Genomic DNA, 13,141 nt, shown 5'->3' with positions numbered 1-13,141 from the left:
TGTTGCAAAGAGCTCAGGGCTCGATACTGTACTCAGGTCAGCCCGTAATGCTGGACGTTTTAACCCATGCAGCATTATGTAACCTTGATAAGTCAGGTATACATCTCATTCTTTACTTTAGAGTATTTGATGTGAAGTATACCTTTGAATTGATTATGTAATTGGCGTTATACATTTACCTGATTGTTAATAAATTGTTATACTTTGATTGATTCTGACTTGCTCTGGAATTATTCAGGTTATGAACGGACATAATTACAACAAAGGGTTAAACCGAATAATTAAATGTGTAGTTAAACTATTGAAGAATGACCAAATAACCAATTGGCATTCTAACCCAAATTCTAAATTATCATTAAATGGAGTCAGATAATGAGGAATTGGAAATAAAATCCTTTATGCCCCGCTGAAAAGACCGAACGCGCAGCGACCTTCACCCGCCGATCGTTAGCCTCCATTGGGACGATTTGGGCGGCCTTACAGCTGCTAGCAGCTATATTTTTCAATTGTAACTGTATCTTTGGGATATAGCAAGGTAAACCGGTGATGGTATTTTGACCAGCTGAGAACTCGTGAAGAGCTTATAAAATGTGTGAAGTAGTCAAAACAGCGTCAGGAGACCGAACTGTGATGGGTAACATTGCGACTATAACGAGAAAAAAAACAGATGTACTTGAGCATCCTGTCCTTTTAGGGTCGCATCTGATTACATCATCTCCTGTTTTTGGTTCGTTTGCATGTCTTTGGTTGGTGTTCAGGGCTCCAGACTAACATTCTTCGGGGGCAGTTTTTGATAGTCAGAGCACAATTTGGGAGCAAATCTAAGCTTGAATTGCTATGCAGATAAAATGTAGCCTAGAAATCTAGACGCACCCTAGCGGCAGCAAATTTAATTTGCCCGCAAGTGTCGTCTAGGAACTCTCAATACCCATCTGAGCTGTATTCCTCACAATCTGGACGGCCCAATCACATCATGTATAGAGTCGGCGGGCTGGGCCATAATGACGACGGCCGAGTTGCGTTTGCATGCTTCTAGTAAACACAGAAACTGGCGAACGGCGGTCTTTCGAATCAGCTTTGACCGGGACTCTGGAAGACTTGGAGTTAAGCTTTTCTCTGAGAAAAGAACAAAGAGCGGCACTGAAGTCATTCTTAAAAAGGGAAAATGTGTTCGGAGTTTAGCCGACCGGATACGGCGAATGTTAAATCAGTCAGCGAGCTCTGTTTCACCTTCGTTGTTCTGGTTGGTGTAGCGCTATCCTATTGCGTGCAGAGGGAGTTTGAAAGACAACCGTTTATCCCGTCCCTCTGATTGGGGGTACATATCAGGCCTTGGTGGATTCAGGATGTAACCAAACCTCTATCCATCAAAGCCTGATGCAACCGGGGGCATTGGATACAAGCCGCGTGGTTAAGGTGCGGCGTGTGCACGGGGATGTGGTGGAATACCCGGTTGTCCCAATTACAATTCAGTTCAGGGGAGAAAAGCATAGTGTAGAGGTGGCGGTTAGTCCTCACCTCCGGCATACGATAATCTTGGGGGCGAATTGGCCCGCGTTTGCAGTTTTATTGGGGTCGTTATGTGCGTATGCCTCTTGGTGAAAAACGGCTCAGGTAGGGATGGCGTGAGTGCAGCTTGGAGAGACTGAGACGGGGCCGCTGGAGGCGGCTCCAGAGGAACCGAGCGCGATCGAGAGACTGATTCTCTCGGACCGCGATGACTTTCCTCTGGAGCAGTCTCAGGATGAGACCTTAAAACATGCCTTTCAGCAGGTCCACTCCATCGACGGCCAGTCTCTCCAACCTGCCCTTACCCTCACCTATCCATATTTTGCCATCCTGAAAGATCGGTTGACTCGAGTGACCCAAGACACTCAGACCAAAGTAGATACAACCCAATTGTTAGTTCCCAAGAGCCGCCAGGAAATGCTTTTCCGGGCAGCTCACTCCAATCCTATAGCGGGCCATTTGGGACATGCGGCCACACTAAATCGCCTCATGACCCGATTCTTTTGGCCAGGCATTCATGACAACGTGCGCAGGTGGTGCGCGTCTTGTCCGGAATGTCAGTTGGTGAACCCACTGGCCGCCCCAAAAGCGCCTTTGCGCCCTCTTCGGTTAATGCAGGTCCCCTTCGAAAGAATTGGGATGGACCTCATCGGGCCATTAGAGCGATCAGCGTGTGGGCATCGTTTTGCTTTAGTCATAGTGGACTACGCAACACGATACCCAGAGGCAGTGGCCCTCCGCAACATTTCCGCGAAAATTGTTGCGTACGTGCTGTTTCGACTTATCTCCCGGGTGGGGGTTCCGAAGGAAATTGGCGGACGCCAAAAATTGGGACAGTTGGTTAGAACCCTTGTTATTCGCCGTGCGGGAGGTCACACAAGCCTCCATGGGATTTTCCCCCTTCGAGCTTCTCTACGGACGCCAGCCTCGGGGGGTGCTGGATGTCCTGCAAGAAACTTGGGAGGAGGGACCATCTTCGGCCAAAAACGAAATTCAGTATGTGCTGGACTTGCGAACAAAACTCCACACATTGGGACGGCTATCCAGGGAGAGTTTGTTGCAAGCCCAGGACCGCCAGAGCCGACTGTATAACAGGGGAACTAAACTGCGCAAATTCACGCCGGGAGAGAAGGTACTTGTATTACTCCCAACGTCGAGCTCAAAATTGATGGCTAAGTGGCAGGGACCGTTTGAGGTCGCACGACAAGTCGTGGATCTCGATTATGAAGTAATACGGTCCGATAGGAGCGGGGCTCGTCAGATTTACCACCTCAACCTCCTAAAAAAAATGGAATGAGGTCGAATCAGTGATGTTGGCAACGGTGATCGGGGGGGGGGAGGATGATCTCGGGCCAGAGGCGAACATCAAACCACAATCTTTCGCGCTGGCCCCTGGGGGAGATCACCTCTCGCCGTCCAAACTCACTGATTTATCAAAATTACAGGCTGAGTTTGCCGACGTGTTCTCGCCCCTACCGGGTCGTACTAGTCTTATTCAGCACCATATCGAGACCGAGCCGGGCATGGTAGTTCGCAGCCGGCCGTATCGCTTGCCTGAACACATGAATTAGGTGCGATGCTCGACATGGGGGTAATAGAAGAATCCAGCAGTGACTGGGCGAGCCCGATAGTTTTAGTTCCGAAAACCGACGGCTCTGTCCGGTTTTGCGGGGATTATTGCAAGGTGAACGCTGTCTCGAAATTCGGCGCGTATCCAATGCCGCGGATTGACGAGTTGCTTGATCGGCTGGGCACGACTCGCTTTTACTCGACATTGGACTTAACGAAGGGCTATTGGTAGATCCCCTTGTCTCCATTGTCCAAAGAAAAGACAGCTTTTACCACGCCGTTTGGATTACACCAATTTGTTACCCTTCCATTCGGCTTGTTCGGGGCTGTTCTTAGTTTAGTTCTTGGGGCTGGCGGGATATTATAGGCGGTTCATACCTAATTATTCGGACCTCACCAGCCCTCTGACTGACCTAACTGGTACCCCCTGTACCAGATACGGTCCAGTGGACGGAGCCGTGCCAGCAGGCCTTCACCCAGGTTAAGGCTGCTCTCTGTGGCGGGCGGCTATTACACTCCCCTGACTTTTCTCTCCCTTTTCTGTTGCAGACCGACGCATCGGACAGGGGGCTGGGCGCAGTCCTGTCCCAGGAGGTGGAGGGGGAGGAGCGGCCGGTGCTGTACATTAGCCGTAAGCTCTCTAAGTGGGAGGCTAAGTACAGCACCATGGAGAAAGAGTGCCTGGCCATCAGGTGGGCTGTTCTCACCCTCTGCTACTACCTCCTAGGGCGGGAGTTCACCCTCTGTTCGGACCACGCTCCGCTCCAGTGGCTCCACCACATGAAGGATACCAATGCGCGGATCACCCGTTGGTATCTAGCTCTTCAGCCTTTTAAGTTCAAGGTGGTCCACAGGCCGAGTGTTCAGATGGCTGTGGCCGACTTCCTCTCCAGGAATGGGGGAGGGGGGAAGGGGGGCTGCAGGCCGGACGGCTCCCCAGCCTGAGTCGGGCGGTGGGGGTATGTGGCAAGGGGGGCGTGGTTCAGCGAGGTCTGCAGCGGGAGAGAGAGCCGCGGGACGAGCGGTAAGTGAGTGGGTTGGACGCAGATTGTTAACACCTGTATCTCGTTTCAGTAATGGGCGCGGGGGAAGTACAAAACGCCTGGAGAAACGGAAGCAGGCGAGAGAGAGACGGACTGCTGACGCACCCCGAGACACTGAGTTCTGGGTTCCCGGATACCGGAAGTACCGCAACCCGGAAGTGAAACCTGAGTTTATGAGAAAGATACACACTGGAGTGTGAACACTGTGATTTGAGTTATACAAAGAATAAAAAGACGTCAGCAGTCCACCAGATCCCCGTGTCCTCTTCCTTCCTTACCTAAGAACTTGTTACAGACTATAATAATGATCTATTTATTAAAGATGATTTATTAATACACAGATTTTGAATTGTTTTAATAAAAAAAGGCTACTGTGGAAGGTGTTAGCATATTCATACTTTATATGGAGGGTTGGATGCAAATGTTGTTAGTACATTCTCTCTGATAAGATGATCACCTGTAACCATGACTAAACAGGCCCGCCTTAAACCTTCAGATTTATCCACACAGAATTGCAGCACCCAACTCACATAATTACCAAAACTACTGCTAGAGGGCAAGTTGCTGTTCTAGTAGTTGCTGTTCAACTGCTAGAGGGCCAAAACTTACATAGTATAGCTTTAAAACTCTTTATGACAATAATGCTAAGGCAAGGCCAGAGTCCAATGGTTCTATAGAGTAGTTTCAGTTGATCTCAAACTTGGAAGAATAATATAGAAAACATCTCGGTTACTAACGTAACCTCGGTTTCCAACTGCACAAACCTATGGCGAGGCAGCTGAGGCTTGCAAACCAATTGGGTCACTTTGCACCCTAGCACATCAGTTCTCGAAAGAATGGGCGTGGCCTACGGCTATAAAAGCCCATCTTACGCTATAGGATTCAGGTATAAGGGTGTATGTAGGAAATTAATATTCCTGTCTTATCATTTAGTTAAAAACTACACCAGACAGAGTCAGGCCATATGATATTACAAATGTGCTATACATTTGTTTATATGGAGTTAAGATAAAAACTAGACCGGACAGAATTGGGCCTATAGTTATTGCAAATGTGTTATATATTTACTTATATAAAAAGAACCCTAGCTTACAAAACAGGAACCTCCAAGTTATAGAATATAATAAATGTGGATGAAGATGCCCAGCCTGCTGCCGCACAGATATCTTGTATACCAAGCCCATGAAGAGGCCATGCCTCTAGTGGAATGAGCTCCGACACCTAAGAGGCAGCAGAGACCTTTCGACTTGTAAGCCAGCGAAATATCATCTACTAGCGATCACGATAATCTCTGCGTCGTGATCGCGCCCCCTCTGGTGCGGCCACAAAAGCATGCGAAGAGCTGTTCCGACTGCCTAGATACGGAGGAACGCCCTGGATAAACTCTAAGGCCATGTGTTCAACAAAGTGTTTTTATCCAGCTGAAAACACAAGGCGCTCTGCTGAAAACGCCTCGCTGTGGGTGCTTAAGTGCGTTTTGGCGAGACACCCCTCGCTGCAGCTTGTAGCACGATGATGTAGCTGGATCAGATCCAATACGTACTGGATGGTGGATTGTTAAGGTGATGTCATAGCCTACCAATCTCTGGGTTAATTTGTAATGCGTATGCGCTAGTCTTAAGTGATATGTATGATCAATATTGTATATGATGTTCTAAACTGTGTAGTTGTAGTGCTGATAAATAGAAGTAATTATTGATAAATAAATCATCTTTTCAAAAATGTGATGCTTAAATTATTCTTTTTTTTCCTATTTTTTGCTTGTTATGATATGGAATACCCACATCATTTTACCACCCATCTCATTTCACAGAAAATTTGTTTCTGTATTGATTCTATATTAAAATGCTGATACAATGTAAATGTGAATTATTTGCACTGGCTCTTGTTTAAAATTTAGTTTTTTTCTGCATGAGTCATTATTCAATGTTGAACAACCGATTGGTTTGCACGCCTCAGCTGCCTCGCCATAGGTTCGTGGAGCTGCCACAGCACAGCCAATCAGCTCGTTCGTATGCTCTGCTTGGGTTTGCTGTGCAGCTGCACTGTGTTTTTACATATATAAAATTATAAGGATCATTTTTGGCTTTAATATTCTCGAGAAAAGGAGTTTTTTCCCATAGCGTAGGCTAGTTTATGCAATACGAGAAGGGAACTAATTTAACAATCTTCAAGAAGCAAGTGAAAACTATGCAATAGTTGACAAATTAATATTTTTATTTATTATACAAATAGCACACTACATATTCATCTAAATTGTCATACTTCTCTTCCATAAATAGAGGTTTCATTGTGAACACAATCGATCCATCCATCTACTGATTGCTTGCTAGAGACAGGTATTGCAGTGCTGGGGAGCTCCATTCCATTTCACCCTTTGATACACAGAAAAAAAGAGATATATTGTATGGTTGTATACAGCACACAATGGTAAAAGCAGTTATTTTATTACACGAGACAAACATGAAACTAATAAGAGTGGCTATTTGTACACACAAAGGTTCTAAATATCAGGTAAATGTAGGCCTACTGTAAATAAATACTGTAAATAAACCCATCTGTTTTATATGTAAACACGTATACATGTATATTTTTATGTAAACCCATTAAACAAAAAGTGAATTACAATATATCAATTCAAAACATGCATGTGTCCTGAAAAAAGAAGTGGTTTCCAGTTTACCAGACAAATACCTGGACTATGAAGTTTTTGTACCACTGATCTATATAAATGACTGGATTGCTCATTGCATTCTAAACTACATACTATGGAAGGATATCGCGGACAATTTTATTCCGCTATTGTTGTTTGTAATAAGAGTGCGTGTCATCATCTAAGCGTCGCGCCTGCCACAACTTAGGGTCGCGCCTGCATCGATCTCTCAGTTTTACAGCTCCTTAGAATCTGAACAAATCAGGAGAGCAACACACTGCAATCATGGACTGATTTACCACGTTAACTTATATTTTACGGCGTTATTTTTGTTTGTAGTAAGAGCGCACGTCGTGTCATCTAAGCGTTGCGCCTGCCACAACTTAGCGTCGCACCTGCCTCGAGATCTCTCACTGTTTCACGGCTGCTTAAACCATCGATGGAGAGCAACAGACAGTGCAATCATTACCTTATTTCACTTTTTTGTGACCTTCCCATATTTATCCACCCATATTTATCTGGAGCAGGCGTTAATTTGAGCATTTGAGCTCTCTATTTTATTATTTTCGATCAAAAATGCTGTCAATTTCACAGTCTTTCAGTGTATATCATAAATAAATAAATAAATAAATAAATAAATAAGATCTGTGTATGGCAGCTGTAAAACAGTGAGAGATCTCGAGGCAGGCGTGAAGCTTAGATAACGCGACGTGGGCTCTTACTACAAACAAAAATAGCGCCGTAAAATATAAGTTAATGTGGTAAATAAATCCATGACTGCACAGTGTGTTGCTCTCCTGCCTCGTTACAAACAAAAATAGCGTCGTAAAATAAGCTAACGTGGTAAATAAGTCCATGATTTCACTGTCTGTTGGATCTCCTGGATCTATCTGGGTCTAGCAGCTGTAAACTGTGAGAGATCGCGATTCGCGAGGCAGGCGCGAAAAGCTACCTACAGGTGATGGGATGCACACTCCATTACAGACAATTAAGTGGATTAAAATACATGGTCAGGCCGCAAATAAGTAAAATAAGGACGATAGCACTACTGTATGTTGCTTTCATACATCAAACGCAGCTGTTGAACAGTGAAAAATCTTGAGGCAGCTAGGCGGAATGCGTTTGGTTAGTGGTGAATATTGTACCAGTATTGACATCGGAAATGCAAAAGCAAAGGGGATTGCGATTCTGTTTGAATTTTGTGCAGGTTGTTGCAGGACACAGAGGAAATGAAATAGCAAATAGGTGATTTTCTATTACTATTCCAAAATGGCAGGGTCATTACTTGTAATACATTGGAAATGCAATTGCAAACAGACTTTGCTTTTCCATTTGAAATATGGCAGTCCTTGTGCGTTCGCGTAAACGGAAATGCAAACGGAAATGCGCGATTTGCAATTGCGTTTGGATTATGTCACATTTTATGCGTCCACAAATTGAAAACGCAATTGCAAATACAGTTTGCAATACCTTTTGAAAATTGTCCACGATATCCTTCCATAACCTTCAGTCAGTGAAGCCACAAAAAGTGTTCAAAAATCACACAATTTGCAGCATATCAGTCTCACACGATTAGTTTTACAATAAATGTACAGTTGAACAGTTTTTCACAGGAACTGAATATTGCACAGCACCGACGGCTAGACCCAGATAGATCCAGGAGATCCAACAGACAGTGCAATCATGGACTTATTTACCACGTTAACTTATTTTACGGCACTGTTTTTGTTTGTAACGATGCAGGAGAGCAACACTGTGCAAAAATGGACTTATTTACCACTTAAATATTTTATTCCGCCATTTTTGTTTGTAAGGGCGCGTCTTCATAGCATCATGCCTGCCTCGAGATCTCTCACTGTTTTACAGCTCCAGAACAATGCAGGAGAGCAACACACTGTGCAATGGAATTATTTACCCCTTATATATTTTATTCCGCTATTTTTGTTTGTAATAAGAGCGCGTGTGGTCATCTAAGTGTCGCGCCTGCCACAAACAGCGTTGCTCGATCTCTCACAGTTTTACAGCTACCTACACTCAGAGCGGTGCAGGCAAGCAAAAAACTGTGCAATCATGGACTTATTTACCACTTATATATTTTATTCTGCTATTTTTGTTTGTAATAAGAGCGTGTCTCAACATCTAAGCGTCGCGCCAGCCACAACTTAGCGTCGCGCTTGCCTCAAGATCTCTCACTGTTTTACAGCTCCTTAGACTCTGAACAATGCAGAAGATCAACAAACTGTGCAATCATGGACTTACATTTTATATATTTTATTCCAACATTTTTGTTTGTAATAACGCATCATCATCTAAGTGTCGCGCCAGCCACAACTTAGCGTCGCGCCTGCCTCGATCTCTCACTGTTTTACAGCTTCTTAGACTCTGAACGATACAGGAGAGCAACACACTGCAATCATGGACTTATTTACCAATTATATATTTTATTCCGCTATTGTTGTTTGTAATAAGAGTGCGTGTCATCAACTAAACGTCGCGCCTGCCACAACTTAGGGTCGCGCCTGCATCGATCTCTCAGTTTTACAGCTCCTTAGACTCTGAACAAATCAGGAGAGCAACACACTGCAATCATGGACTGATTTACCACGTTAACTTATATTTTACGGCGTTATTTTTGTTTGTAGTAAGAGCGCACGTCGTGTCATCTAAGCGTTGCGCCTGCCACAACTTAGCGTCCCACCTGCCTCGAGATCTCTCACTGTTTCACGGCTGCTTAAACCATCGATGGAGAGCAACAGACAGTGCAATCATTACCTTATTTCACTTTTTTGTGACCTTCCCATATTTATCCACCCATATTTATCTGGAGCAGGCGTTAATTTGAGCATTTGAGCTCTCTATTTTATTATTTTCGATCAAAAATGCTGTCAATTTCACAGTCTTTCAGTGTATATCATAAATAAATAAATAAATAAATAAATAAATAAATAAATAAATAAATAAGATCTGTGTATGGCAGCTGTAAAACAGTGAGAGATCTCGAGGCAGGCGTGAAGCTTAGATAACGCGACGTGGGCTCTTACAACAAACAAAAATACCGCCGTAAAACATAAGTTTACGTGGTAAATAAATCCATGATTTCACTGTCTGTTGGATCTCCTGGATCTATCTGGGTCTAGCAGCTGTAAACTGTTAGAGATCGCGAGGCAGGCGTGATAAACTACCTACAGGTGATGGGATGCACGCTCCATTACAGACAATTAAGTGGATTAAAATACATGGTCAGGTCGCAAATAAGTAAAATAAGGACGATAGCACAACTGTATGTTGCTTTCATACATCAAACGCAGCTGTTGAACAGTGAAAAATCTTGAGGCAGCTAGGCGGAATGCGTTTGGTTAGTGGTGAATATTGACCTATTGTGCATATCATAGAGGCTCTCGCATACTGTAGTTCAGGGGTATATTGATTAGCTGTTTCAGGTGTGTTTGATTGGGGTTGGAGCTAAACTGTGCAGGACAGCGTTGTCCTTTCGTTCACATGCATCTACCGGACTGGCAGCAGCCTTCAGCACTGGCAGGTTTTAGATGAGCTGCCTTAAGCAGTGACGGGTTTTGCGGCGGCTGCCTTCAGTTCTGGCAGGTTTTTCTGACAGCTCCCCCTGCAAGGGCTGGACTGGTAATCTGGCATACCGGGCATTTTCCCAGTGGGCCAACGCACTTTGGGGCCGATAGTGTAGTGTAGTGCCGCTTTTTACTATTTATTTATTTATTATTTGAGCGCATGGAACTGCAAAAGGCGAATATCCTCACAGCGCAGCCACTGACGAACCTACGCTGCGTTTAAATCCTGCTCTATGAACGTCACTTTGACTCTGAATTTTGTTTTATACAGTCGTGTGATATGGGAACATTACAGGTTCTGTGTTGAATCAGCTGAAAACAGCCGCGAGGTAAAGTGGAAAACGGCAACACACACAAACGTTTCACTACCACAACCACAATTTACCTTGCAGCTACTAACAGCGAAGAAATATGGTGTTGGAATTTATTAAAAATGTTTCTATTATTACTTATTGCAGAATATAAATAGCTTTCACAGAGGCTGTTTCCGTATTTTCTACAGGTGTTTACAATTTTTATTAATTACAAATATAATAGTTTATTATATATGTTTTATATATTTTAGAAACCATATAGTCATATAATGAGGAGCAAGGTTTTTACAGTCTATGTTTTTACCCTGTGACTACCATGATCTTACATTTAAATGAAACTGGCCTACAGTTAAACTACAGTCTATAAAACAGTTTTAAAGTCTGGATCCCATGAATTAAGGACAAACTTTTCTTTCTCTTAAAAAAGTTTTATTAACTTTTTAATAGATCTAATGACATGTAATTAAATTATATTTCAATGATATCCTCATGAAAGATAGATACCACTGTCTTACTTAAATTATGTGTTAACTCTTGAAAAATATGACTTTTTTTAAAGGGGAAGTTCAACCCAAAAATGTAATCATTTATTCACCTAAATTGTCATTCCAAACCTAAATGAATTTATTTCTGTGTAGCATAAAATAAAATAAAATAATTTGAGTCTGTTTTTCATTTTCATCAGTTTTTTTGAAGAGACACTGCCCCTCTTTCCTCCTTCTTGACAGCCTACATTTAGAATGATAGCTTTGATTAACGTTAATGATGAAAAAGGTTTAAAAATCGTGATTGTTTGGATTGTTTCCCAACCTTTTTTCAGTCATGGCACCCTTTGAAAATGTTCTAATTTTGTGGCACCCCCATACATATGTTATTATATATTATCACTTAGTGTTGGGCGATATGCCTAATTTTCCAATCGTCATATCGTCAGCCTGTGAGATCGCCGATACACGATCTTATCGCGTCGGGGCGGAGCAATCAGTGGCATAACTTTGTTTTAAAAAGTGGGTGGGACAGTCTCACGAAAATGCGTGGAATGTATGAGCTTTGGCTTGCAAATGGTAGGCTACGCAGTTTTTTGTGTGCATATAATACACACTTTATGGCGTATTATAAGGGGGTAGCATTGCTAATACAGTGTTATATCAGATGTAAAATATGTACAGTAACAATTGCAGAAAAAATTGTATTAGGATGTCCAGAAATCAATTAAATATAGGCCTAGTGCATTTATTGATATAGATCTCGTTTAATTATTGCATCTAAACACAATATAGCGCTAGTGTCCAGATTTTTCACGTGAATAAAGGCATAGATTTGCTCACTTTTAATCCTCATATTTTTTTCTCATTAAAACCGAATATCATCAGTGATTGTACATCAAGAACAGGGACAGTTTTTGCGCATTGTTTCGTGATTTTTCCGGAACGAATAAAAAAGTTAGATTAAAGTGTGTTGTGTTTGTATTAGTTAGGTATGCTGCGTTTGCAGTCCGCAACTGATCCGCTGTTGCACACCACAAACACAGCATTGATTCATTATTTTTTATTTAAAATCCAAAAGTTTTTACTGAACATGGCTCGTCAGAATTGCAATTCTCTTTGTTTACTCTTCTAAGTCAGGTTAATAGGCTAGGCTACTAGCCTAAATAAACAGCATTTTATTCAATTCATTTATTCATATTTAGATTTAGCTCACACAAGTGGCAAAACATTTAAACATAGGTTATAGCCTAAATCACAAACATTTTAAATTAGAAACTCACAATAAGCTATTCAAAAACAGCCGACTCTCGTCTTTTCTTTCGTTTTTAAACCTTTTAATGGAAATCCTGCAGTGTCGTTTCCTTGCTTAACTTGAGAAAAAAAGCCACGTGTTGACTTTGAAACAAGAGTATATTTTAAATGATATGCATCTGTGGTTAAATTACTAGATTGTCGCGTCAGTACATGTTTATTTTAATGCAAACAATGTTCTGTAGCTTTAATGCAGCAGCGCAGCAAAAAATAGACTCGGTACGAAAACGATCCGTGCACTGCTGCAGACGCAACGCACCTGGAACGGACTGGCGGACCGCATCCGCGCCCAGTGTGAAAGCTGTCATCCGTTAACATGGGTACGGAAAAAAATACGCACCACACACGCACTACAGACGGAGTATGTGTGAAACGGGCTTAAGTGTTATCTACGTCAAGTTCACTCGTCATCGAATAAATGATTTACGTTACGTTAATGTGGTCTTTAACCATGTTTAAGTAATCATACATAATTTTGTTTTAAACTATAATACTATATAATGTATTTTAGATTTAATCTCAGCGTGTTATGTGCTATTGTGTCAGACAAACTATGGTAGTAAATGGTTGCTCCATCTGCTGAGTTACAAACATTCTTACGAATATCTTATTTTGTGTTCAGCAGAACAAAGAAAATTATACAGTATTTGAACAACATGAGGGCGAGTAAATG

At 42.6% G+C, this 13,141-nt stretch overlaps 1 protein-coding gene across 1 annotated transcript in view; it reads right to left on the bottom strand.

Moving 5' to 3' along the window:
• The window catches only part of si:ch211-281l24.3 (uncharacterized), a 146,062-nt gene that overhangs the window by 128,334 nt on the left and 4,587 nt on the right, over positions 1-13,141 (bottom strand). Inside the window, exon 2 of the mRNA XM_067450756.1 lies at positions 6,387-6,496. Coding sequence (XP_067306857.1) covers positions 6,387-6,436 — 50 coding nt within the window. The 5' untranslated portion in view covers positions 6,437-6,496. The remainder of the gene's footprint in view (positions 1-6,386; positions 6,497-13,141) is intronic.

This window comes from Pseudorasbora parva, chromosome 8, assembly GCF_024679245.1.
Source record: "Pseudorasbora parva isolate DD20220531a chromosome 8, ASM2467924v1, whole genome shotgun sequence".
NCBI classification, from domain to species: Eukaryota; Metazoa; Chordata; class Actinopteri; order Cypriniformes; family Gobionidae; genus Pseudorasbora; species Pseudorasbora parva.
The sequence above is the reverse complement of the archived record's forward strand: the minus strand, read 5'-3'. Positions and strand labels throughout refer to the sequence as shown.